This window comes from Elephas maximus, chromosome 21 (genome assembly GCF_024166365.1).
Source record: "Elephas maximus indicus isolate mEleMax1 chromosome 21, mEleMax1 primary haplotype, whole genome shotgun sequence".
Lineage (NCBI taxonomy): Eukaryota > Metazoa > Chordata > Mammalia > Proboscidea > Elephantidae > Elephas > Elephas maximus.
The window spans coordinates 64,011,844-64,036,037 of NC_064839.1; the positions used below are offsets into that span (position 1 = coordinate 64,011,844).

The 24,194-nt window shown below is 36.6% G+C and overlaps 1 protein-coding gene across 4 annotated transcripts in view; it reads right to left on the reverse strand.

The window, feature by feature from the left end:
* The window catches only part of LOC126065113 (probable ATP-dependent RNA helicase DDX60), a 103,243-nt gene that overhangs the window by 11,849 nt on the left and 67,200 nt on the right, over positions 1-24,194 (reverse strand). For all 4 annotated transcript variants that reach the window (XM_049864805.1, XM_049864802.1, XM_049864803.1 and 1 more), the window contains 9 exons: positions 21,928-22,032; positions 19,499-19,699; positions 15,572-15,676; positions 14,883-15,024; positions 13,136-13,257; positions 7,500-7,647; positions 6,054-6,199; positions 746-897; positions 268-330 (listed from right to left, as the gene is read on the reverse strand). In XM_049864805.1, coding sequence (XP_049720762.1) covers positions 268-330; positions 746-897; positions 6,054-6,199; positions 7,500-7,647; positions 13,136-13,257; positions 14,883-15,024; positions 15,572-15,676; positions 19,499-19,699; positions 21,928-22,032 — 1,184 coding nt within the window. The remainder of the gene's footprint in view (positions 1-267; positions 331-745; positions 898-6,053; positions 6,200-7,499; positions 7,648-13,135; positions 13,258-14,882; positions 15,025-15,571; positions 15,677-19,498; positions 19,700-21,927; positions 22,033-24,194) is intronic.

Sequence of the window (24,194 nt, forward strand, 5' to 3'; positions counted from 1 at the left end):
GGCTGTTGGTAAGTGGTGCCTGGGACTGAGGCTCTGGAGAGATGGAGCTTTATCTCAAATGGACTTTGGCATTAATTCTATTATAGAAACCATGCAACAGGGAGTTGAGGGAAAGTCCTGCACAGACTTGGGAGTTGAAATGCAGAGCACCCTGGAGGCTGAACAGCACCTTCAAGTACCTGACTCATAGTAAGAGCTCAACACTTTTTAAATTACCCTTAAATTATTGGGACAATCAGAAATCAATATTTAAAATATATCACACACCTGATAGATTTAATTGTGAGTGCAAAATCTTTCAATAACGTGTAAGCTTCACCTTCATGTATCCTAAACAAAACAACATTTTGAAAATTAATGACATATAAAACATAAAGCACTTCATATTCCTCTCAGACAATAGATAGGATGGTATTGTTATTCAAACACTTTTTAATTCTAATCATGAATAAATAGGATAAGAATGAATAGTAATATCTCTGAGTATATGCAAACATTTATATATTTAGAGTATCTTTATGTCAAGTGAACAAGGCCAAGGGCCAAGATTTTGCTGGTAAACCATCAAGAAAAAAACAAAGAATTTGTTATTCACTCTTGTTATTGTCTCTTGTCATTAGTTTAAAGAAAACGATCCAGTACACTTAGCATGGTTAATCTAAACTTGACATTGGAAAAAAAAAAATGGATTTTGCCCTAAATTCTTAGAAGTCATTCTACGGATACAGAAATAGATGAGACATACCTGTTGTCCTGCACTAATCCTTTCAAGGAACCATGTTTATAGAAATCAAGTGCGTAAGCGTTAAGTGGCATTCTTCTTCCTTTGTTATCAAATCGTTGTGACCACAGCAGAGGAGCCTGGTTGCCATTGATACCTATTGTGCGCAGAACGACCTGAAGAAAGGCATTTTCTCTTAATGTGCCATTTATGGGTAAAGACATTTTATGATTTCTTATATTGTGCTTTGTAGTTATTTCCTTTAATCAATGTTTTTAAAACACACACTTCAAAAGACAGAAGAGGGAGACAGAGATAATTACTGCAAGGGGCCACAGGGAGGGAGGAGAGTGTCTTTTACACACAAATGGTAGTGCCAATCTGAGCAAGCCTCCAGGATAGAGGAGCTCCATCTATGAAAATTATTGTCTCCCTAGCATACCCGTTGGAATCGACTCAATGGCACTGGGTTTGGTTTTTGTTTTTGTTTTTTAGCATACCGTGGCAATTCCAATTGTCCACCCTCTGTAATTTTCAGCAAGATTCACTAAGAAAGAAAAGCTAACTTAAAATTCAATCATTATCCTAATCGGTGCAGAGAATACCTCTGCAAACATGATGTCGAGGAGCCTGTATGTCCACAAGAGAAGAATTAAAATGAACAACTCTAACAGTCTTTAAAACCCAATCACCATAAAGAAGGAGAAGGAGGAGGAGGAGAGAGAAACAAAGGCGGGTAGGGAAAAAGGAAGGGAGGAAGGGGAGCGGTAGAAAGAGGAAGAGGAGGAAAGAAAAGAAGGAAAATAAAAAACAATAGTTTTCCATGTCTGTTCACTTTTTTGCAAACTATACTTGATAAGGGTCAGTCGGAACTCTGGTACACGGCTGGCTAAATTGATACTACTTTCTAAAATGACTTGGCAGTATCATGGAATGATGAATATTCTTATTCTTATGACCCAGAGGGGAATGAAAATCACAAGATTCAGGTTAGTGGGTACACTGGGAAAAGAAGGAAGGCAACTAAAAAAAACCGAACCAAACCCATTGTGGTCAAGTCAATTCTGACTCATAGCCATCCTATAGCACAGGGTAGAACTGCCCCATAGGGTTTCCAAGGAGCCACTGGTGGATTCAAACAGCCAATCTTTTGGTTAGCAGCCGAGCTCTTAACCACCACACCACCAGGGTTCCAGGAACACACTAGTAAATGCTTATTCCTCAGTCATGGGTGTTCATTTACTGTTTATGTTTTGTAACTCATCTATAGGTTATTTGCACACATTTATTAATGGATATTTATTATTATGCTAAAACGTAATAAAGAATAAAAGCAAAATATGTGATAAAAGATTATATCCTACACTAGTAAAGTGAAGTTGTACAAAGTGAATTGGGTAAGGCAAGGGGCAGACTGCCATCCAGTGGTATGCTCTCACTCTAAGTATTCACCAGTACAAGGTGCTTCAGACATATGAGATAGAACTAGTCCCTTGTCTCTAGAACATCGTCAGGAACAACTGTGAATCTCAATCAGTTCATATCAGGTACCTTACAGGTCTTTTTTTAATTGATGGTGATTGTGTGGCAATCAGACACAGACATTATATACTATTATAACTGTTATCAGCACCCCTCCAAAAGTCCATGAAAAAACTTACATAAAGGAAACAAAACAAATGGTACATTACATCCATTAAATTGCGTCAGTTGTACAATGGACAGACAAGGGAATTGTGATACTTATTAACTGAGCTGTCATTTTTTAACATGATTAATTATAAACCTCTTATGCAAATAATTATAATTTTAACTAAGATACAGAACAAGAAAACTTCATAAAATTCTCAAAAGTTAACATGCAGTCCTTTACTATTTGTATGTTAAATGTGCACATTCTTTAAAGGTAGTATGTTATAAGCCAACCACTCAGACTGGACCAAAAACCCAGGAGAGCTAGCCTAATCAGGCTCCACACAGGATCCGGAGCAGTGGTCTGCAGTTTGTTTTTTAGCCACACACCCTATCATCCAAAGCAAGGTTGAGCATTACACTAGGAGTCATGGACATTATAATAATGCACAAAAAGAATTCCTAGAAAAGGATGACCTAAACGAAATAGGTAATACTTAAAAGGATGTTTTATTTTATATTATTACTATATAAACACAGCTTACAAGTATTTATTATTTATGTTCTAAGTGCTTAATATTTAAGTAACAACAATTAATTGTTATGGCCTCATACTATAATTAGCTAACATGTAAAGATAAAATATATATTTACCCAGAGGGACAAACATCATCAGTAAGAGTAAATGTACTGTATTTTTACACAAATACATGCGCCTTCTACATTTGTTTGCCAGCTGCTCCCTCCCCCACGAGGTATTTATGTAAGTGCCACTATACCATTTTTTTTTACATGTTTCTGTAAAAAAAAAAAAAAAAATTAGCATAGCATGCTTACGAAACGGGGAAAGGGAGCAGTTGGCAAACAAATGCAGAAAGCTCATGCTATTTGCGGAAAAATACAGTGCATGCGTATTTTAAATAATATTCATAATTCTTAATTTGAGGACGGACATCTCACACTTGTTTGGGTAATCTTTTTAAAAACTTCTTGTAAGAGCTCCTGGCTATCTGTTTTCTTATTGTTTGATTTCCCTTCCTATCATGATTAGTATTAGTTTCCATCTACCTTTTGTTTTCAGTAGTAATTTTATGACAAATGTCCAGTTTTTGACAGTTATTTAAGTGAAAACCAGATAATATCTGTCAATGTACTAACCAGGTATGCAAACATTGCAGTGTATATCAATAACAGAAAATGAACAAACAAGTGAATTCCTGCTGTCATAACCTCCATGTTGTGGAAACTTCACTTCTTGATCAAAATACTTAGTGTGCTTTATATCAAAACACATGTATCCCTAGGGATTATGGAGAATTCTCAAGGGGAATGCAGGCATAGACAATGGTTAGGAAGGAATTTCCAAATCTTCAACTTCCAGGTCTATAAACAAAAAAACCAAACCCAGTGCCCTCGAGTCGATTCTGACTCATAGCGACCCTATAGGACAGAGAGAACGGCCCCATAGAGTTTCCAAGGAATGCCTGGCGGATTCGAACTGCTAACCCTTTGGTTAGCAGCCGTAGCACTTAACCACTACGCCACCAGGGTTTCCTCCAGGTCTATACTTCCCTAAAATTGATCTGTTTTGGAAGTTACCTTTCATGAATACATTTCTCTCACTTTACAAAACAAATAGCCCTTTTCCAACTCAGTATGGTATATTTCCCTGGGATTTGAAAACATACAGGGTAACAAATAAGGACAAAAAAAAAAATTTTTTTGTAACAAGTTAGATGATTTCCAACTACTGACTTCAAAAAAATTGAAGGTGGATCTAATCAAATTATTAATGAGGATATCATTAAAAATGTAGTGCCTGGGGTCTTAAAAGCTTGCGAGCAGCCATCTAAAGTACAACAATTGGTGTCTATGTACCTGGAACAACAAAGAAGGAAGGAGAGCCAGGAATAGGAGGAGGAAATGGAATGTGATGTTAATTGTCTCTGTGAACAACTGCATCCTTTGCCATGAGACCAGAAGAACTGCACGGTGCCAGGCTACCGTTACTGAACATTCCGATCAAAGATTATATAGAAGAATGCTGATCAAAAGGGAGAAAATGCAGAACAAAATTTCAAAATCTCATGAACACTAGACTTTCCGGAACCATGGAGGCTGCATGAACCCCTGAAACTGTTGCCCTGAGATAATCTTTAATCCTTGAACTTTAAACAAAAAATATCCCCTGAAGTATTAAAATCAAACAATAGTTTAGCTTAACTCGTAACCAATGTCTGCCTTGAGCATTGTGCTCTTTTAAGGTCTATCTTTATGGATCAAATTCAACTCAAAACATTAGATAGAAAACTTAGGGGGCAGTGAGTTTGTGTTACAGGAGGAGGAACAACTCAGAAAATGAGGATGAGAATGGTTGCACAACTTGAAGAATGTAATCATTATAACTGAATTATACATACAGAAAACTTGAATTAGTGTATGTTTTGATGTGTCCATTCTCGACAACAAAAATAAAATAAATTATTAAAAAATGTCTTTTTGATGACAGATCATGAGATGACTTGGGGAATATACCTCACGAGGACTTCAAAAAATACTGTGACATTGTTGCAACAAAAATTCTTCCATTCCCATTTATTTATATAAAATAAGGTTACTCAGCACTCACATCATAGATTTGGTGCTGAAACTCTGATTCTAGAAATAATATTCATCAATGGATGTATGTACTAATTAAAAAAGAAACCTATCTCATAAAGATATGTCTGTCATATACTATATTATTTTACATTTAATAATTACTTACCAAAATCTGTATTATATTTAAGTTGCTGAGATTAACAATAAACATTAAATTTAAATTGCATAACTTTTTAGCAGAGAAAAATATATTAAGACAAATCTATGTAAAAATGTGAAATGCAAATGCAAGTCCAAAAGAAAAAGAATTATAGAAAACTTTAAACTCTTATTTAAAAAGCTCACTTAGGATTTTTTTTATAAACTTTTCACAATTATGAGTATCAAAACACCTTGGTATTTATACTCCATTTTATACATTTAAAAGTATGATGTAATAATTTCATTTTAACATATTAACATCTTTCTGAAGCTGGAAAAATTATTACAAACTATTTAAGATAAAATACGCACACATCCATTTAAAGTGCACAAAGGTGTACATAGTTTTTCAAGATTCTTTTAGGTGATACACAACTGTTTTACCTAGTAAAGTGACTATCTGGTTTGGGGATAGAATAGATTTAGGACACCAGAGTCAATCCACGAAAGCAAAGGTAATAAAACTTATTTTCTTTCTTTTAAAATAAAAATTTCTACAAGTTTCTTCCAAAACTCAAGTGGATTATCTAGGATCATCCAAATGTGTTTAGTTCTGTGTACTCCATTTTGGAGACCACTTATCCAGAGTATAAATGGGATTTAAAACATCTCCAGCAATACTGAGAAAGCCTGAAGATAGTTCTATGTGCTATTCCAGCAGCAAACCTATGCCAATCTCCCTCGAGTCTTCAAAAATGGTGGTGCCTGGAAATTTTCTATAAAGGAGAAGGTTCCTCCAGTCAACTCTGAAATCATACCAGCCTCGATCATACCATTTCCCTGGATATTTTTGTTGATTTGGGGGATCTTGAAGTCCTTTCTAGACTTCCTAGCAGAGTAAATCCATTCTCTCTTAAACACTCTATAAATGTGTTCATAAACCCTGTTCTGCACTTACATGGTTTATTACAGTCTGTGGTTGAAACAAATCGACATCTGTGATCCCAGAAAGGCAAACAAATGGTGAAATGGCTTTTCTTCCTTCTTTGTGGTTCATCAAGCGTGCCACAAGCTGGGAGTCTTTACATTCTTTACCTGTAAATTCTGAATCAATTGGGATAAATTAGTTTGTAAAAATCAGCCAAACTGTCAAGCCTTAAGCACTCGTTCTAGACCATGCTATACGTGGAATCACTCAATTTTCCCAGGCAGACGTTGTAATGAAGACTGATGAGAGACACATACATACAGTGATTAGCACAGCGTGCCATTCACTAGATGTTAGTTATCAATACTATTATCACTGTCATCAGAATTTGTTATTTTGTTTGAGTTGTTTTGATCAACAGGAAATGAAAGATTAAATTTCAATTATACATTGTTTTAAACAGAATTGGTGTTAAATTGGCACTTTTTCCCACTGAACCCAGACTAGGCCCCAGAATCCATCTAGACAGGGTGTTCCCTGCACCCAGTATCAGTGGGTTTGGAAATGGAAGGTGAGAAGAAATATATTCTCCATTCCTGCTCCTGCAAAGCATCAAATTATACACTCAAGCTTGGCTTCAATTTGTAATGGAGGTGGAAAATTCACACACTCCCATCCTGCCACTTCTGTGACGGTTTTGTTCAAGCTGCTCCTACTTTACTAGGGGATGGGGAACAAACTCCATATCCTGGACTTTTATTCCAGTTAGACTGCTAGCGTATGATGATAAGGGGAAATTGCTACCCTGGCTGAACTGTTTCCCATTATCGTAGTTCCTGGTTTTATTGTTGTTTGTTTTCTTTCTCTTCCCCCTAGAGGTTTCCATCTGATAGTTTATGAAAAAGAAAAAAGAAAAGCAAGCACTAATAATGTTTACTCTGTGCCAGGCACTATTTTAAAACATTGATATATATTAACTTACTCAGTTCAAGCTCACCGAAACTAAGTAGATGGCATTATTCTCATTCTTATAAATTCGTTGAGAAAAGTAAGGCGGAAAAAGATTGAGTCATTTGTGCAAGGTCTCACTGCTAATAAGTAGCAGAATGAGAGTCTGGACCCGGTAATACGCCCAGAGTCTATGTTTATGAACGCTAAGCATATTCCCTCTCAAGAAAAAGTGACAGAAGAGCGCCTAGTTTCTCTTCGTCTCATAGGTGTTCTGACTCCTTTCCAGGCTTCACCCAAAAGCAAACTTCAAAGAACATAGTTTGGAAATGACTTTAGTTTCATTCTTCACTGCCTTTTTAACTTCCAATAATCATAAAGTTTCTCTCTTTGGAAAACAGAAGGGATTGCCTTATTCGAAGGAGGGTTGACCTTACCAGGGCTCTACTATTTTTCTAGGATGAAATATACTTAGGCGAGGTTATTTCTTCTTTAAATTGTTCCACAATGGAACTAAAATATACTTACTGATATTTGACAGCGGGAGTTCGTATTCCTGGCTCATATCAGCCAGTCTGGAAACAATGAGTAGGAAAGAGGCGAAGTCCTGTGTCACATTCATGTTATGCTCATGTAAGGCATCATCAAAATCCTTAGGGAGGTCATCAAGGAACACCTACAGGACAGACAGTTTTGACTTCTATACACCTTCATCATGGGGCAGTTCTACTCTGTCCTATAGGGTCGCTATGAGTCGGAATTGACTCCACAGCAGTGGGTGGGTTTATATACCTTCATTAGAAATGCAAACTTTGGGAAAGGAGGGATAAAGACCACTGCAATATAATTCTGTAGTTTTCTACCTATTTAATAAAGTCACTGCTTAGTTCCTTCATTTGCGAAATTGAGATGAAAGGCACCTTTAGTTTCTAGTTACATATATAAAAGAAAATATTTTACTGTTAATAATATAGTTTGATGCTAATTAAAACTTTCTAAATAGAAGCTTGCCTTCAGGTGACATTAAATTTGTGGCTCTTTAATTTAGTGACACACTGGAGAGAAAGCAAGACGTTAAAACACCCTTGCATACCTGGAATAAATCTCCCTTATTCATATTTTAAAATCTCGCTGAATTCATTTTGTGAATATTTGGTTAGGAATTTTTGCGTCTCTTTTCATGAAACAGGTGTACCTCTAATTTTACTCACTGTAAGGTGCTTGTCAGATTATGTGTTAACATTAAGTTTTGTTCTTTAGAAAGAGTTAGTTAATTATTCCCTCTTTTCTTCTCTAGAATCGTTTGTAAAAAAAACTGGGTTATTCCTTAAATATCTGAAGGAATTCAACAGTGCAGCTATCTGAACCTGGGATTTGCTTTGTGAGAAAGTTTTTAAATAATACATTGTATTTCTTTAGTAGATATCAGACACTTGAGATTTTCTTCGTCTTTTTGGTCAATTTTGGAGAGTTGCATTTTTCTAAAAATTTGTCTATTTTATCCAAATAGTCATATTTGCTGACATAAATTTGTTAACAAAAGCCCCTTTTAGCCCTTTTGGTATCCATATGATCTGTGGTAATGTCCCATTTTTTCTCCTGATGTTGGTAATTAGTGACTTTTCTCCCTTTCTTCTTATTGAGTCTTGCTATTTTTTTTTTTTAGAGGTAAATCAATTTTATTAATCTTCACAGAGAACCAACACTGGCTTTGTTAACTTCCCTCCTGTACAACTGTTTCAATTTACTTTACTTCTGTTCTCATCTTTATTATTTCTTTCCTTAGGTTAGAATTCATATTTTATTTTATTTTTCCTAGCTTCTTGAGATGAAAGGTTAAGTCACTGATTTTTAAGTTTTTATTTCTAATATACGGAGTTAAGCTTGTAAATTCCCTCTAGTCTTCGCATGAGTTACATCCTACGAGTATCGGTAGTTGTCATCATTATTATTTAATTTAAAATATTTTCTAATTTCCATTTTATTCCTTTTTTCACCTGTATGTACTTAGAAAGGAATTTGTTTAATCTTCACTGGGATGTTTCTGATTCTTTTGATTAGTGTTTATCTGGCATGTCTTTTCCCACTATTTACTTTGCACCTCTCTGGGATCTTATAACTAAGGTATGACTTGTATAAAGAGTATAGAGCTTTGTTTTCTTTTGCTTTTGAAAAACCTAATCTGGCAATCCTAGTCCTCTATTTTGTATATTTATATTTAATGCAATTATTTATATAGAGATAGGTAGATAATTGCTCTTGAGTTGACTCCAACTCATGGTCATGGTCATGCATCACCATTGTGATTGTCAACATGTTTAAGTTCATCATTTCATCATTGGAGCTATTATGCCAATCCACCTCACCAAGGGTCTCCTTTACAATCTTCATGGACCCTTTACTTCACCAGACATGATGTCTTCCCTCTAGCAACTGGTCCTTCCTCATGATGTACCCAAGGTAAGTGATTCAAACAATGTTCTGTTGTGATCCGTAGTTTTCATTGGCTAATCTTCAGAAGTAGATAGCCATGCCTTTCTTCCTAGTCTGTCTTAAGCTGAAAGTTCTGCCAAAATCTGTCCACCACGGGGGACCTGATGGTATTAGAAATACCAGTGGCATAGCATCCAGCATCTCAAAAACACGCAAGCTGACACGGTACAGCAAACTGATACATATATATATATACACACATACATACATACCCAAACCAAACCCACTGCCATTGAGTCAATGCTGACTCATAGCTACCCCATAGGGTTTCCAAGGCTGTAAATCTCTGTGGAAGCAGACTGCCACATCTTTCTTCTGTAGAGCTGCTGGTGGTTTCAAACTGTCAGCCTTCTGGTTAGCAGTCAATCGCTTTAACCGCTAAGCCACCAGGGCTCCTTTTACGTGTGTGTGTATATATACACATATATACATATGTATATATATATTTTGTTAGGAATTTTTGCATCTGTTTTCATGAAACAGGTGTATCTCTAATTTTACTCACAGACACACACACTATCTTACTACAGTAATATCTGTGAAAGCTGTAACCTGTGTAAGGAAAAAATCTGTCAGAGAAGGAAAAGTCACTGGGTGTTTATGAGGTAGGATGCTTAACAGAGAGACAGAAAAGTGCACCCTGTCAAAGGCAGAAAACTTGTGAGATCCAGAAAAACAAGGCATTCCCATCGATTTCCAGCTCTCATAGGTTTTACTGTATTTCCTATTTGGACCATCTATTATATGTTCCATTCTCCTCCCTTCTTGCACTTTTTTATTCAGTATTTTTTCTATTTATTCGTGTATTCTTTTACTAGTGTTTTAGTTGTTTACTCAGAGATTACAAGATGCACCTTTAACTTACTAAAGCTTAATACTATTAACTTTAAAGCACTTAATACAGCTAGAACTTTAAAACATTCTGATTCTATCACCCCTCCCAACTCTTGCGTTGATTATCATGCACTGTAGTTCTACATTTGTCTCAAATTCCAAATTACAATTTTTTTTTTTTTACTACAGATGGTATGAATTTACGTCTACCGAGACATTTCCATTTCTGACCTAGTTCATCTTGTGCTGCATTTTCATGCTTCCCACTTAAGGGTTGCTCTCCTTCTTCCAGGAGCCCTGGTGGTGCAATGGTTAAGAGCTCAGCTGCTAACCAAAAGGTCGGCTCTAATACTATCGGCTTTTATTTTACTTCTCTCACTCTCTCTGCTACAATTTCAAGATTTTTGATTGAGATGTCTTCCAGGTCACTGATCCTGGATTCTGATACGTATATTCTGAATTTCAGATATTGTAATTTTCAGTTCTAAAATGTCCCTTTACTTGTTTTTATATGTTCTAGTTATATGGTAAAATTCTCCATCCTATCATTTACATTTTCTATCACTTTCCTTATTTTCTTAAAAATATTAATCATACTTAAAGCTCTTGTACCCTAACTCCAGAATCTGGATCATCTGTGGGTTTACTTCCATTGCCTGCTTTTCCTCATACTTATTGGTCATATATTCTTCCTAACTCACTTTTCTAATATTTTTTTACACTGGAAAGTATTTGAAGAGCACTACTGGTGCTGTAGTTAAGCACTCAGCTGCTAACCAAAGGGTCAGTGGTTTGAACCTACCAGCACTCTGTGGAAAAAGATGTGGCAGTCTGCTTCCATAAAGATTACAGCTTTGGAAACCCTATGGGGCAGTTCTAGTCTGTCCTATAGAGTCACTGAGCTGGGAGTGCCTTGGTGGCAATGGGTTTGGTTTTTGGTTTGGCAAGTATTTATACAAGATTTTATAGGCTTCAGGTGATGATCTTGTTCACCAGAATGTGTTCCCCATTTTTCTGTTTGGCCTAGAGAATGAGAGTGATCAGCTCAATTCAAGTACAGATTGAAGTGGGTTGGTACTGTTTTGTAGCTTCATTAAGACTCAGTTTAGATCTTGTTTTTGTCTGTTCCTAGGTCAGGTCTCTGCTGAGATTTTTATTAGCAGACAGGTGGGTCTCAGTCTTCTCAGCCCTAAAACACTGCAATCCAGCTCTTCCCTTCCTAGGTTCCAGCCTGCTTTTTTCATCCTCCAGCCCTAAATGGCTTTAGAAAATATCTTGACAAGGATACAAGCCTATACATGAAGGAAGGTCTTCCCTTCCCTCTAGTGGGTTTTTTTGTTTGTTTGTTTCATAAGCACAACAAGAAGTAGGAAAATATCACTCTATCTTTTAAAACCTTTTGATGTAGCTCCACCCCACCTCAGGCAGACATGGTGCTAAATGTTCCATGGTGAAAACTGCTCTATGTTTGAAGTCTCTCAAGTTTCCAGACTGCCCTAAAAGTTATATTGAGCTTTTTTTTTTTAAATCTCACAGAGATGTCATCTGCCAAGGCTAAGATCATTTCTCAGCCCATGTCCAGAATAGACAAATCCTCTGAGGAAAACCATGGCTGATAATTTTTAATTACATCTTGGAATAGTTCTTGCCACTATGAAATTTTACTTAATCTAGTTCTCATTGCTCCCACGGCTTTCTGTTGCAGAAGGAGTGAAGGCCATCTACTATGTCCTTGCTGGAAGTGAAGAACTGTCAAGGATCTTTAAACAGAGAGAGACAGAAAGCAGGACTCAGCTCGGAAACTTCTTGCATTGCATTTATTTTTATGATGACCTTTTAAAGAACAGAGATACTGATTTTTCTTTTCTGAATAATATTTAAACAAATAATAGTTCAACAAGGATGACTATATGGTGAAAAATATGAAGGCGATAGATAAATGGCTAAAGTTTTGGCCACTTACCTAGATTTATAATTTGACAACTGGGCAATATAGACTAACTCTTCTATTTTTGTTCTTTGTCATCTTGCCACTAAGGTTATTTAGTAAAAATCAGCATATCCACTTTCTCAGACTCTAATGGAGTGCATTAGTAGTGGTATTTAGTTGATTTAATGATAAGGAATCATTAACAAATAAAACATTGAAAATAAAGCTGAAAAGAGTTTTCCAGCCTTTGGTCTCTGTGAGTCAAAGGATGTGTTCTTTGACTAATCCAATACTTTCTCAATGAAGTCATTATGGTTCACAACATGGACTACTCCCTAAAGCCCCATCCCAAAGGAACTGCAGATTCAGTTACAGGAACTATTGTTTTCTTTAAAAAAAAAAAAAAAAGCAACTGAGTCCATCCCGACTCACAGTGGCCATGTATGACAGAACAGGACTGCCCCATAGGGTTTCTAAGGCTGTAAATCTTTATGGAAGCTGACTGCCGCAGCTTCTTCCTGCGAAATGGCTGGTGGGTTCCAACTGCCGACCTTTCAAGTTAGCAGCTAAGTGCTTTAAGCACTGTGCCTCCGGGGCTCCTTTATTTCCTTTAAATATATAATTATCTATGTCTTTTCTTCATTTGCTGAATGCTATAATTTGAAGCCATCGAATGAAAACCATAAATAAAATGAGACTTTTGACCCTTTTTTTCCTTAAGACATTTACAGGTGGAGACTTATGAATTACGAACTCAACAGAACACTAATTACAGAAGATCAAACTACTCTACAAAATAAATAAACCTTTTCTGTATTTTTAAAAAGTCTACTAGGGCTTCATTATTTCCTGGTAACATACGTTTAATTATCTTAGTTATTAACGTTTACAAGAATCATAATTTTACCTTTGACTGATGAAACTTGACAGCAGCATGTAGGAACTTTGCTGGAATATATTTTCTTCCAAACAGGTGTGCTAATACCAACATTAGCTTTTCCATAACATCTTGAGAAAAATGTTTTGAGCCTATTCAAAACAAAGTATCTTGTTGTAAACAGGAATAGTGTGTTGATCCCATTTTCACAGAGAGTTAAATCGAATGTTATAATGCATTTCATTTCATGGAAACTAAAATTTTATAACAAATACTGCAAGTGAGGAATGACTGTATCTATTGGTGGTTTTACAGCTCCATCCCTGTAGTCCATCTGAGTGGATGATCAGTTTTCCAAAAGCATTTTAGGATCATATCTCTCTCCTACTAAAAAATCTTTGATGGAATCTCGATGCCTTATAAACAAACTCCAGTTCCCTTAGCTTAAGACACTGCAAAATTCAGCCCACAGATAGCCTGCCGACCTTGTCTACTGCCTTCCATTCCTGTCACTCATATTAAGGTCGACTCTCTATTCTTCGTAACACATAGGCACTTGCCCTAGGGGTTAAAAAGTTGCCATATATAATATCTTGGATTCTGAAGTCCCACCACCTATTTGATCTTAACTCCGACACTTAAAAAAACTGGGTGACCTTGGCAACGTGTTTAACTTCTCTGTGACTCAGTTTCCTCATTTACAAAATGGCGATAGTCATATTATCTACCTCATGAAGTTGTTATCAAATTTTCTATCCCTGTGCTAACACACACACACTCTCTCCCTCTCTCTCTGATACAAACACCCGAATTTCCTGTTGTCTAAGGTGATTTCTTCTCTTCCTCAGCATAAATTACTGAGTAAAACTTTGTTTCCCAGAACAATGCATGTTCAGACTATACTGACTAGACCTGTGTTGCCAACTGGAGTATTCCTATCAGTTATGAAAAAGATAATACTGTGAAAAGCACTTAATTCACCAGGCAGTAGGAACTATGCAATTTTCAGCACAAATATTACAAAGCAGAAACGTTTCTTTAAAGGACTGTATGTAAGTTATTTGTTGTTAAATATAAAAAAGAAAAGCTTTTTAGTAGCAGCGACGTTAAATGGAGTATTAGATGGGAATTACAGATGAAATTTATTTTCAAAGGTGTACTATATGGACAAAACTTATGACACGTTTAGGCAAAAACAGGATGCTAGAGTATACAATTATCATATCGGTTATTTAAATATATATGATACGATTATATTCAAAGAAAATATGATCAGAAGAAAATATTCACCAATGTTAACAGTGATTACCTATGGGCAGTAAAATTATGGGTGATTTTTATTTCTAACATATGGCTTTTCTAAATTTATATATTTTAAATTTTTTCTATGATGAGCCTATATTGTCTTTAATGAGAAGTTATTATTTTAAAAATTGTATAGCACTTAAATATATGTTCTGAAACCTGGAGGCAATGAATCACTGAAGTTAAGTATTACGTGATTCCTGGATTTTCTTTCTTTTTCAGTAAATATACTTGAGCCATTCAAATTCTCTGCTGAAGCTGACATTTTTAAATTGGTGTCTCAAAATATGGCTGCAACCCATGTAATCTGTTAGTAGGTATACAACTTTATTTTCAGTATCTATTTGAGGATATGTAAATTACCTGAATGTTTATTTATATTTTCTATGTAGAAAAAAAAAATTCCCCAAGTACTAGCTTGCTACAAATCTGTTGCTATTTTCAGACTACGGATATGTAACCTCAAGCTTACCTTTCCTGGTTGGCTGACAGAGATTATGGAAAAGGCCTCTCACAAGAAAACTGACAAAAACAAGATTAGAAGGCTCATGATAATACAAATGTGATACAAGTCCAGCAAACCCCATCGGATTACCTTCTTGATCTAAATAGCCCTAAAGAATAAAAACAAATTGTTAGTTTGATTCAATTCACCATTTATATAAATTGATAGTAACTTATTAAGTACCAGTTTAATACAGTATTTATGCCAATGTAAGAGATACTGATAAACATCACCAGGCCCAACTTTGATAATTATGTCAACTATTGTTGTTAGCTGCCATAGTCAGCCCTGGACTCATGGCAGCCCCATGCACAACGGGACTGGCCCATTGTAATCCATAAGATTTTCATCAGCTGATTTTTTCAGACGTAGATTGCCAGGCCTTTCTTCCTTGTCCGGAAGCCCCACTGAACCTGTTCAGCATCACCACAGCATGAAAGCCTCCACTGCGGGATGAGTTCTAGCTGCACGTGAAGTGCCCTGGCCAAGAATCAAAACTGGGTCTCATGTATGGAAGGCAAGAATTCTACCACTGAACTATATTAGCAATATTAATTACTAAACACATTCTTCTAAAGATTACAGTTAGTGCAGCATGATAAAAAAATCTAGTTAGTAGCAATAGTATTTCACAAATAGACAAAGCACAATCATACCTCCTTCACCAGGAACTGCAAAGAAAACATGAAGTAAAGCTTTAACATCTCCATGACTCTGGGCTGCTTGAAGGTCATCAATGAATGCTTTAGTACGGACAGCACCTTCAAAGAGGAGTACTTTCATTCATTCAATGTTAAGTATTATGAAATATATTCACAAATGGTAATACAAAACCTTTATTTCCCATATATATTACACAGATAATAAATTAAATACCATAATTACATAAGAGTCATTAGATTTTGTATTATTTGTTTTACCATGATTTTATATGACACATCCTTCCCTGAACAAAACAGAACCATAAGAAATGAAACAAGCTGGGACAAATCATCTGGTAACTGTCTGCAACAACAATGACCAAAAATGGCCTGTAAGAAGAAAGTATGAAAGCCAATCCAGTTTAAAAGCTTATAGCTCTTAGATTATTCTGGAAGAAAATAAGACCTATTGTTTCACGTCCTGACCTATTGTTGTAAAAATAATGGAACTAGATGGATTTAAATCAAAGCAATAAAAACATTTCTTGGTTTCCAGTATAGATGGCATTGAAGAAGCAGTTTGGGTTTCTGTCAACTTCCCACTAAAATGTCCGTGAAGTTCCAATAAAAGGTAAAATACCCAAGAACACCACAACTTAAGCCTACCTGCTTTAGGTTTGATAGTTTATGGAATCTAGGATGAATTTACACTCACTAAAAAAAAAAAAAAAAATTTTTTTATAAGACCAATGGACTAGCTCAAAGGAAGGAAGGAAGATAAAAATGAAAGGAAGGAAAATAACAAGGAAGGAAGAAGGAAAGGAGGTAAGGAAGAAAGGAGAGAAGGAAGGAAGCAGAGGAGGAAAGGAAGGAAGGAGAGAGGAGGAAGGGAGGTAAGAAAGGAAGGAGGCAGGGAAGGAGGGAAGGAGGGAGGGAGGGAGGGAGGAGGTGTAATATCCATCTCTTTTACTGTGGAGTGTTACCTTTTGAGGGAACCAAAATGCCTTTTTCTATAACCTCTTCTCTGTCTCACTCTACATTTAGTCAGAGACTACAGAATACTACAGAGACTGCCAGAAAACAGCAGAGTAGTAAAGGAGATGAGGGACTCATGGTGGTTCACTGTAACCTTAGAGGTATAACCCAGGGCCGTCGAGTCGATTCTGACTCAGAGTGACCCTATAGGACAGAGTAGAACTGCCCCATAGAGTTTCCAAGGACCGCCTGGCAGATTCGAACTGCCGATCCTTTGGTTAGCAGCCATAGCACTCAACCACTATGCCACCAGGGTTTCCCATAATTAAGTCTTACTAAAATAGCAAGAATCCTAACAGCAACACATACCGGAGTTTTCAGTAACTAATGGCATCCAAATGATGAATGCATCAGTGAGACTGGCAGTAGAAGGGGAAGATGAAAATTGCTAAGTACTGAGATTTGAGCTAGAAGCTGTACATACCAATCTGAATCCAGCTTTAGCATGCTGTGGGCTTTTGAAAAGGTAGTTGAACAGCATTTGGGAGAACAGAGAGAAAAACCAGAAGAAATCCATACACCCTACTGCTTGGCAAATCACCAGATTTGGAGAGAGAGACCTTCACTCCAACATGAGAAAACAGAAAAACGCACAGCCTGTTGTGTACGGAACAATAGTTCATAAGAAAATGCATTATCTTCCTAAAACTACTGTCATTTTACAAACATTTTTGAATGCCTACTGTGTACTAGAGGAGTCCCTGAGTTGTGCACACAGTTAAATGCCCTACTACTACCCAAAAGGTTGGAGGTTCAAATCCACCCAGTGGCACCTCAGGAGACAGGCCTATCGATCTGCTTCTGAAAGATCACAGCCTTGAAGACCCTATGGTGCAGTTCTACCCTGCACACATGACGTCGCCGTGAGTCGGAAATGACCTGATAGCAAATAACAACAGCTATGTTCCTGGTTCTATTCTGAGAGATGATGATAAAAAACATCACCGAGAAAAACATCGCTGCCCCTAGGGTGCTTACATTCTAGTTGGAATAGAAAATAAATTTGAAAAGACAGATGTTGTTGTCGTGTGCCGTCGAGTCGATTCCCACTCATAGCTACCCTATAGATAGATAGATATAGAGGATATAGGTAATTAGATAGATAAATACATAGATTTGCTGCTACGTCAGAAGTGATACATGGCTCATGAAACGAGGAAGAAGTATCATCAGTGCAGCAGACATGAGATACACTCACAATAGGTAGCCTGACTGACAGTAACATTAGAGCAAAGACTTGAAGCAGGTGAGAGAGTTAGGCCACGCATGTATCTGGGAGGAGATCTTACAGGTAGAGGAAGCACAGCAAGAGCAATAGTCCTGAGGCTGGAATGTCCCTGGAGTGTTCGTGGAGCAGGCAGTGGGCCCAGGTGGGAGAGCAAAAGTTGGTGAGATCAATGAGATAACTGGGACCAAATTCTGTAGAGTCTCACAGAGCATGACAAGGACATTGGCTTTTACTGTAAAAAACAGCTAGCCTATGGGAATTGTTTTCTATGTGAAGCAAAAACTTGTTTTGAAAATTTATTTGATGTTTTGAAAATTTATCTGGCATTCTCAATGGATGCCAAAAGATACAGCTTCTATGAAACAAGGCACACCAGCATAAGGCATATGGACAATATAAATTAAATTAAACATACAACTATATCAGTGTTTAAAAGCCATGCACATCCATGCCTCGGAAAATGACTGAAAAAAAAACCAAAATGATAGTATGATTGTCTTTGGGTGGTAGAACTAGATATGAATGCCTTTTTTCTTCTTTTAACTCTCTGCATTTTCCAAATATTCTTTAATCAACTTGGGTTATTTCATGTAAACATAAACCTTTTTATTAGAAAACCATAATGACAAACCTTTTCTTTGAGTTTCTATGATTTAGGACAGTGATTTGTTTGATAAAAGAGAATTAATCTGCCTTTTCCAATTATACCTTCCTTAATTATTCTAAAATGTTTAAACTTCCCATCAATTTAAAATCCTAATTAGTAAAATTACAAAAGCTGACATAAAACCAGATTTAAGATGCAAACAAATCTATTTTACCACAATGTACACTTACACAGTCATAAATCTAGTTCTATTCTCTACTCCTAGGTCTCCATGAAAAACCAAACATAAGAGGAAGAAAAAAAGTAGAAATCCATGCAATTTATCACTTCATTCTTGCCTTTAAAGAACATTTTTTTAAAAAATGAACCTCTGAGATAATACTGTAAATGTGAAAAGTCAAGGTTAATAATCATAATAACTCACAATTATTCATTTACTTTGAACCAAGGATGAACGTAAGGTCTTTACATGCATTTATTTAGTTAGCTCTCACTATAATCTATAAGAAGGAAACGCTGGTGGCATAGTGGTTAAGAGCTATGGCTTCTAACCAAAAGGTTGGCAGTTCACGTCCACCAGTGCTCCTTGGAAACTCTATGGGGCAGTTCTACTCTGTCCTATAAGATTGCTATGAGTCGGAATCAACTCAACGGCAACTGGTTTTTTAATAATCTACAAGTAAGTATTATTCCCATTTTACTTCTGAGAGTACTTAATGAAATTTAAGGTCACCCAACCAATAAACAGTAGAAACTGAAATCTAACCTAGATCTTTTTAAATCTACAACCATCCTCTTAACTACTGTAGGAAAATGCCTATGACACATGAAAACAGTAATCCTGGGTGATTCCCAATGCCCATTCAGGCACAAATTCTATGTCTGACAGTGAGACAAACAAAGCTAATTATCAGTCTCACCATGCTCCATTCCCATACTACTCATGAAACTACCAAGTGTGAAAGGGCCAATGAAATGAAGGGTTATTGCTACAGACTTGTAAAAGAACAGCAGCCAGACAACCATCAGGCCAGTGATGCAGGCCGAGCCTCACATAGTGTTAACAAGGCACCTTTGCTTGGGCATCCTCTGGGTCATCTCCCTTGGCGGCCAGCAGCATAAGCCTCAGGATCAGGGTTATGCTGACAGGGAACTGCCCTCGCAGCTCGGGAACGTTGGATTTTATGAGTTTTTCTATTTTAGGCAGTGGAATATTAAAGAAATACACATCTCCCAGCAGGTCTTGACCTCGTCTTCCAGCACGTCCAGACATCTGGAAACAGAGTAATACCACAATGTAAAGCTTCGCTAAATATTTTTCCCATCAAAGTATAAGAAATGAGCTTTTTACGTTGCATTGGAATAAGCAAATTATGCATGTGTCAAAGCATTAATTAACTGAAATAAATATCCAACTATGTAACACTTAGAAAATTTACGGTGGCTGATAGAGAGCTGAAAGCGAGATACTTGCATTATGAGGTACTCAGTGCATGCCAATGAATCTACCAGGCATTTATATGATGGTATATAGAAGAAATAAACAAGCAGCAACAAGTAGACCCTGATTTCAAGGCGCTTGCAGCTGAACTCTGATATAACCCATTTTCTCTTCCCCTCTCCTTTCTCCCCTTCTCTTGCTCTTTCTCTCACATACAAATGTGTGGAGTTGCAAATCATAAAATTAAAACTGTTTACCTAAGCCCCTAGAACACGAATCGAGGAAATGCACGAGTGAGATAAAATTCAGGAAGGCAACTTAGTTAAGGCGAGTTAAAAAACAAAAAATTAACTTTTTACAGAAGTTAGATTAGTTCTCATTTATGAAGTGTTTAGAATGTGCTAAGTCCTTACGTATATTTTTAATATAGAGCTTACAACAACCATATGAAGTATATACAATCATTATCCTCATTGTACAATGAGGAAACAGAGGCATGAGGCATGTAAGAAACTTGTCCATAGTCAACCAACCAGGAAGAGGAAGAGTCAGGATTCAAACCCTGGCATTTTGACTGCCATGGACATCATTCCAAAATCATATCACTCTCTGTCAAGGATCCTACAGATGAGATTCCCAAAATTGAGATGGGAGGACAGTCCATGCAAAGCACAGCATGAAATCAAGGAAACAGGGATTGGTAAAGTGGTGGGAAATAATAACAATATTATATTGGGTAGGAAAAAGTTATGAATGGAGAATAAATATAAGTGTTCAGAGAGGTAGAGGGAAGTGGCTCTTTGATAAAAATTCAAAATATTCATCAAATGAGCCTGAGCAATAATGTTATACAAAAGAAAACTACATTGTCAGCTACCTGTAGGACAGACTAGAATAAGGAGAACTGAAATTCAGGGAAACAATTTTAATAATATAATAATTTAGCTTAATTAGTAAAGACTGTCTGCCTTGAGCTTGGTGCTGTCTTAAGAACTATCTATATAAGATCAAACTAACAGCAACTCAAAAGATTAGATAGAAACCTTAGGAGGCTGTGAGTTTATGTTAATGAAGTAGGAACAATTCAGAAAATGAGGGTGTGAATAGTTGCACAACTTGAAGAATGTAATCAATGTCAGTGATTTCTACATTTAGAAATTTTTGGATTGGTGTATGTTCTGCTGTGTATTGCTCAACAACAGCTACAAAAGATAAAATAAATTTTAAAAATAATGATAATTCAAGACCAAGAATGTATGAGGAAGGATGTGGTAGCCAAAACTATGGGACGGAAATCAAATACCAAGACGGGAGATAAATTGAATGAGTTTGGTAATGGGTTGGGTACTAGGAGCACAGAAGAGGAAGGAAAACATCATATATAACTCTGAAATTCAAAACTGTGTACAGTAAATGAATAAACAAATGTTTATCGAGCATCTTGATGCATTTCTCTCCTGTATAGGTAGTCCCCAGCTTACGACAGGTTCCGTTCGGACGACTCTGTCCTAAGTCTGTTCTGATGTAAGTCGAATACTTTTTTTTGTTAGTTTTCATTATTATTGCCTTTTTATTATCAGTATCATTATAAATTTGATCTTTGAACATTTGCTAGTGATTTGAACATCTGAGAATGATGACATTAGCAAATTACGTGCTACAGCACTGTATATAGTACAGATCACTAACTGTAAGATGTACCAAAAAAAAAAAAAAAAAGACGCTTGTGAGTGTGGTTGGTCGTAACTCAAATACGTCGTAAGTCGTGTTTTTCTGAATGTTGTAGGATAGTAGTTATCACCCCTATCCTGGAGATATGAATGAAGGGTCTGGCAGTTTAGATCTCTCAATCAAGGTCACACATCTGGTTAGCAACTGTCAGATAATCCCAAGTGCTTTCCATTATACCACAGCTGAAAGTAACAGCCAGGCGAGGACAAATGCAGACACGCGCAAAGTCTGAAATGCTGTATGTCTGCAAACTAAAGATTCACAGTTTTTACTATTCTGGGGTCATATTTCAGTAAGACAAATAAGAGAGTTTATATACACTGCAATACCTGTCTGTAATTTAAAGCATCCAGATAGACTGAGTTTTGAGCAAAAACCACAGATTTACAAGGCATGTTGATTCCTAAAGCAAGTGTCCCCGTAGCTGTCACCACCTAGAAAGAGAATAAAACAATGACTTCAAAAACCAGCATTTCAGTAGAATGCAAGTGTTTTCTGCCATACAGTTTCTGAAACAAATATCTGAACTTCAATTAAAACCACAGTGGAAAAGCTAAAGATAGTAGCCAACTTGGTGTTCTTGCAATTTCTCAAACATACTAAGCACGTCCCCGGCTCGGGGTCAGGCTGTCACTGTTTGATACAGAATGTGCTCCCTCCAAATATTCATTTGCGTGACTCCTTCAGTTCTTTGCCCAAATGTCAGAGAGGAATTTCTGGACCACCAGGTCTAAAATAACCACCCTTTACCAGCGTTATTCATCTTCTACCTCACATTATTTATAGTCATAGTATTAGTGACTACCTAAAGGTATGCTACTTGTTTGTTTAATCGTCCCACAACAAACTCCAAACATCACTCACTGTTGGACTGCCAGCACCAAGGAGAGGACCTAGCACATGATACGAGTACCAACTTTGAAGTGAACTCTGGCTCATGGCAACCCCCTGTGTGTCAGAGTAGAACAGTGCTCCATCGGGTCTTCAGTGGCTGACTTTTTGGAAGTAGATCATCATACCTTTTTCTTCCAAGGTGTCTCTGAGTGTATTTGAACTCCTAACCGAAAGGTGCATTAATGGTTTGCACCACCCAGGGATTCCTGGCACATGCTAGGTGGTCAATAAATACATTTTTAATAAGTGGCTAGAAAAGAGTTTTCCTTTTCCAAACACACTTCTGGGCAATTGCCTACCTTCTTGACTATAATTTGTTTGTGGAGGTTATATTTATGGAAATAACATATCTAAGTAAAAAAGAGCAAAATAGAATTTCATTTTTTTCCCCCTGAAGTGCTATGATCACTGAAGGAAAAGGAGTATGATAAACTTTAAAGTTTACCTAGATAATCTGGCTTTTTGTTCATTTTTTGTCATACAGTGCTAGGGGTTTCTAACTGGCCTCCCTTTCTCTTTATATTGATATCACTATAGCGGATGATTAATTTTAACATTTTAAGTCTGTGTTTGTCTCTAATTATTCTTTCGGACATCTGTATCTATATCCATCAAGGTACAACACATCATTTATTTGCAGTTCTTCTAAAGTTCTACAAGAACAACAAAAAAAAGGGAGTAAAAACATTAAATCTAGAAAATAATTACAATAAAAGCCTTTTTAAAAATGTATTCTCTAGAACAAAGCTATCACTATTTCCACAAAGGAGTTGCGGGGTGGTGTAAACGGTTAATGGTCAGCTCCAAACTGAAACACTGGAAGTTTGAGTCTACCCAGAGGCACCTCAGAAGACAAGGCTGGTGATCTACCTCTAAAAACTCAGCCACTGAAAACCCTATGGAGCACTATCCTAATCTTACATGGGATTGCCATGAGTCAGAATCAACTCGATAGCAAATGTTTTGTTTCTGTTTTGTGTTTTCCTAATATCCTTCCTATAGTATCTGGTCTTCATTCATTAAACTAACTGAGCAACTATTATTTAACAGGTATTATATTAGACACTGAATATGCTAACCAAATAGGTGTGCCTCTTGCCCTCGATTCACAATTTGTATAAAAACTTGTCTCTGGTTATTGACCTTTAGAATGACAAATAAATAACTGGCTGTTGTTTAATATAAGAACTAAGCCAAGTAGTTAATGATACATCTTGTTTTGCCAGATAACAGCAATTACTATTTAATTACATCAGGCTTTCCTCAATATTTCCTTTACGAAGATTATAAGATGTTATGCAGGGTAACAGAATGACTATCAACTTCTCTCTGTCTGTCTCTCTCTGTCTGTCTCTCTCTTTCTCACACACACAAAGGATAATGTACGTCATACAAACTTTAATATGGAAATCTGAAGAGTCAGAGTCTATTTTTAAATATTAGTCAGGTTCCAAATTTACTAGGACACTGCTGAGAATTTATCTAGACAATCCCCACGCATATACTAAACAAAAGATAACAAGGGTTTGGTTTGCGAGCTATTTAAGGTCACCTTCCCCTTGTCCACTAGCAGTGATAGTACAGAAAGTGACCAGTGATTTCTAAAACCTCTGTGTAGATACACAACAGGCCCCCAGGAAGAGATACATTCTTGCTCTTATTTCAGCTAATACATCAGAAAAAGATCTGACCAAGACTCTAT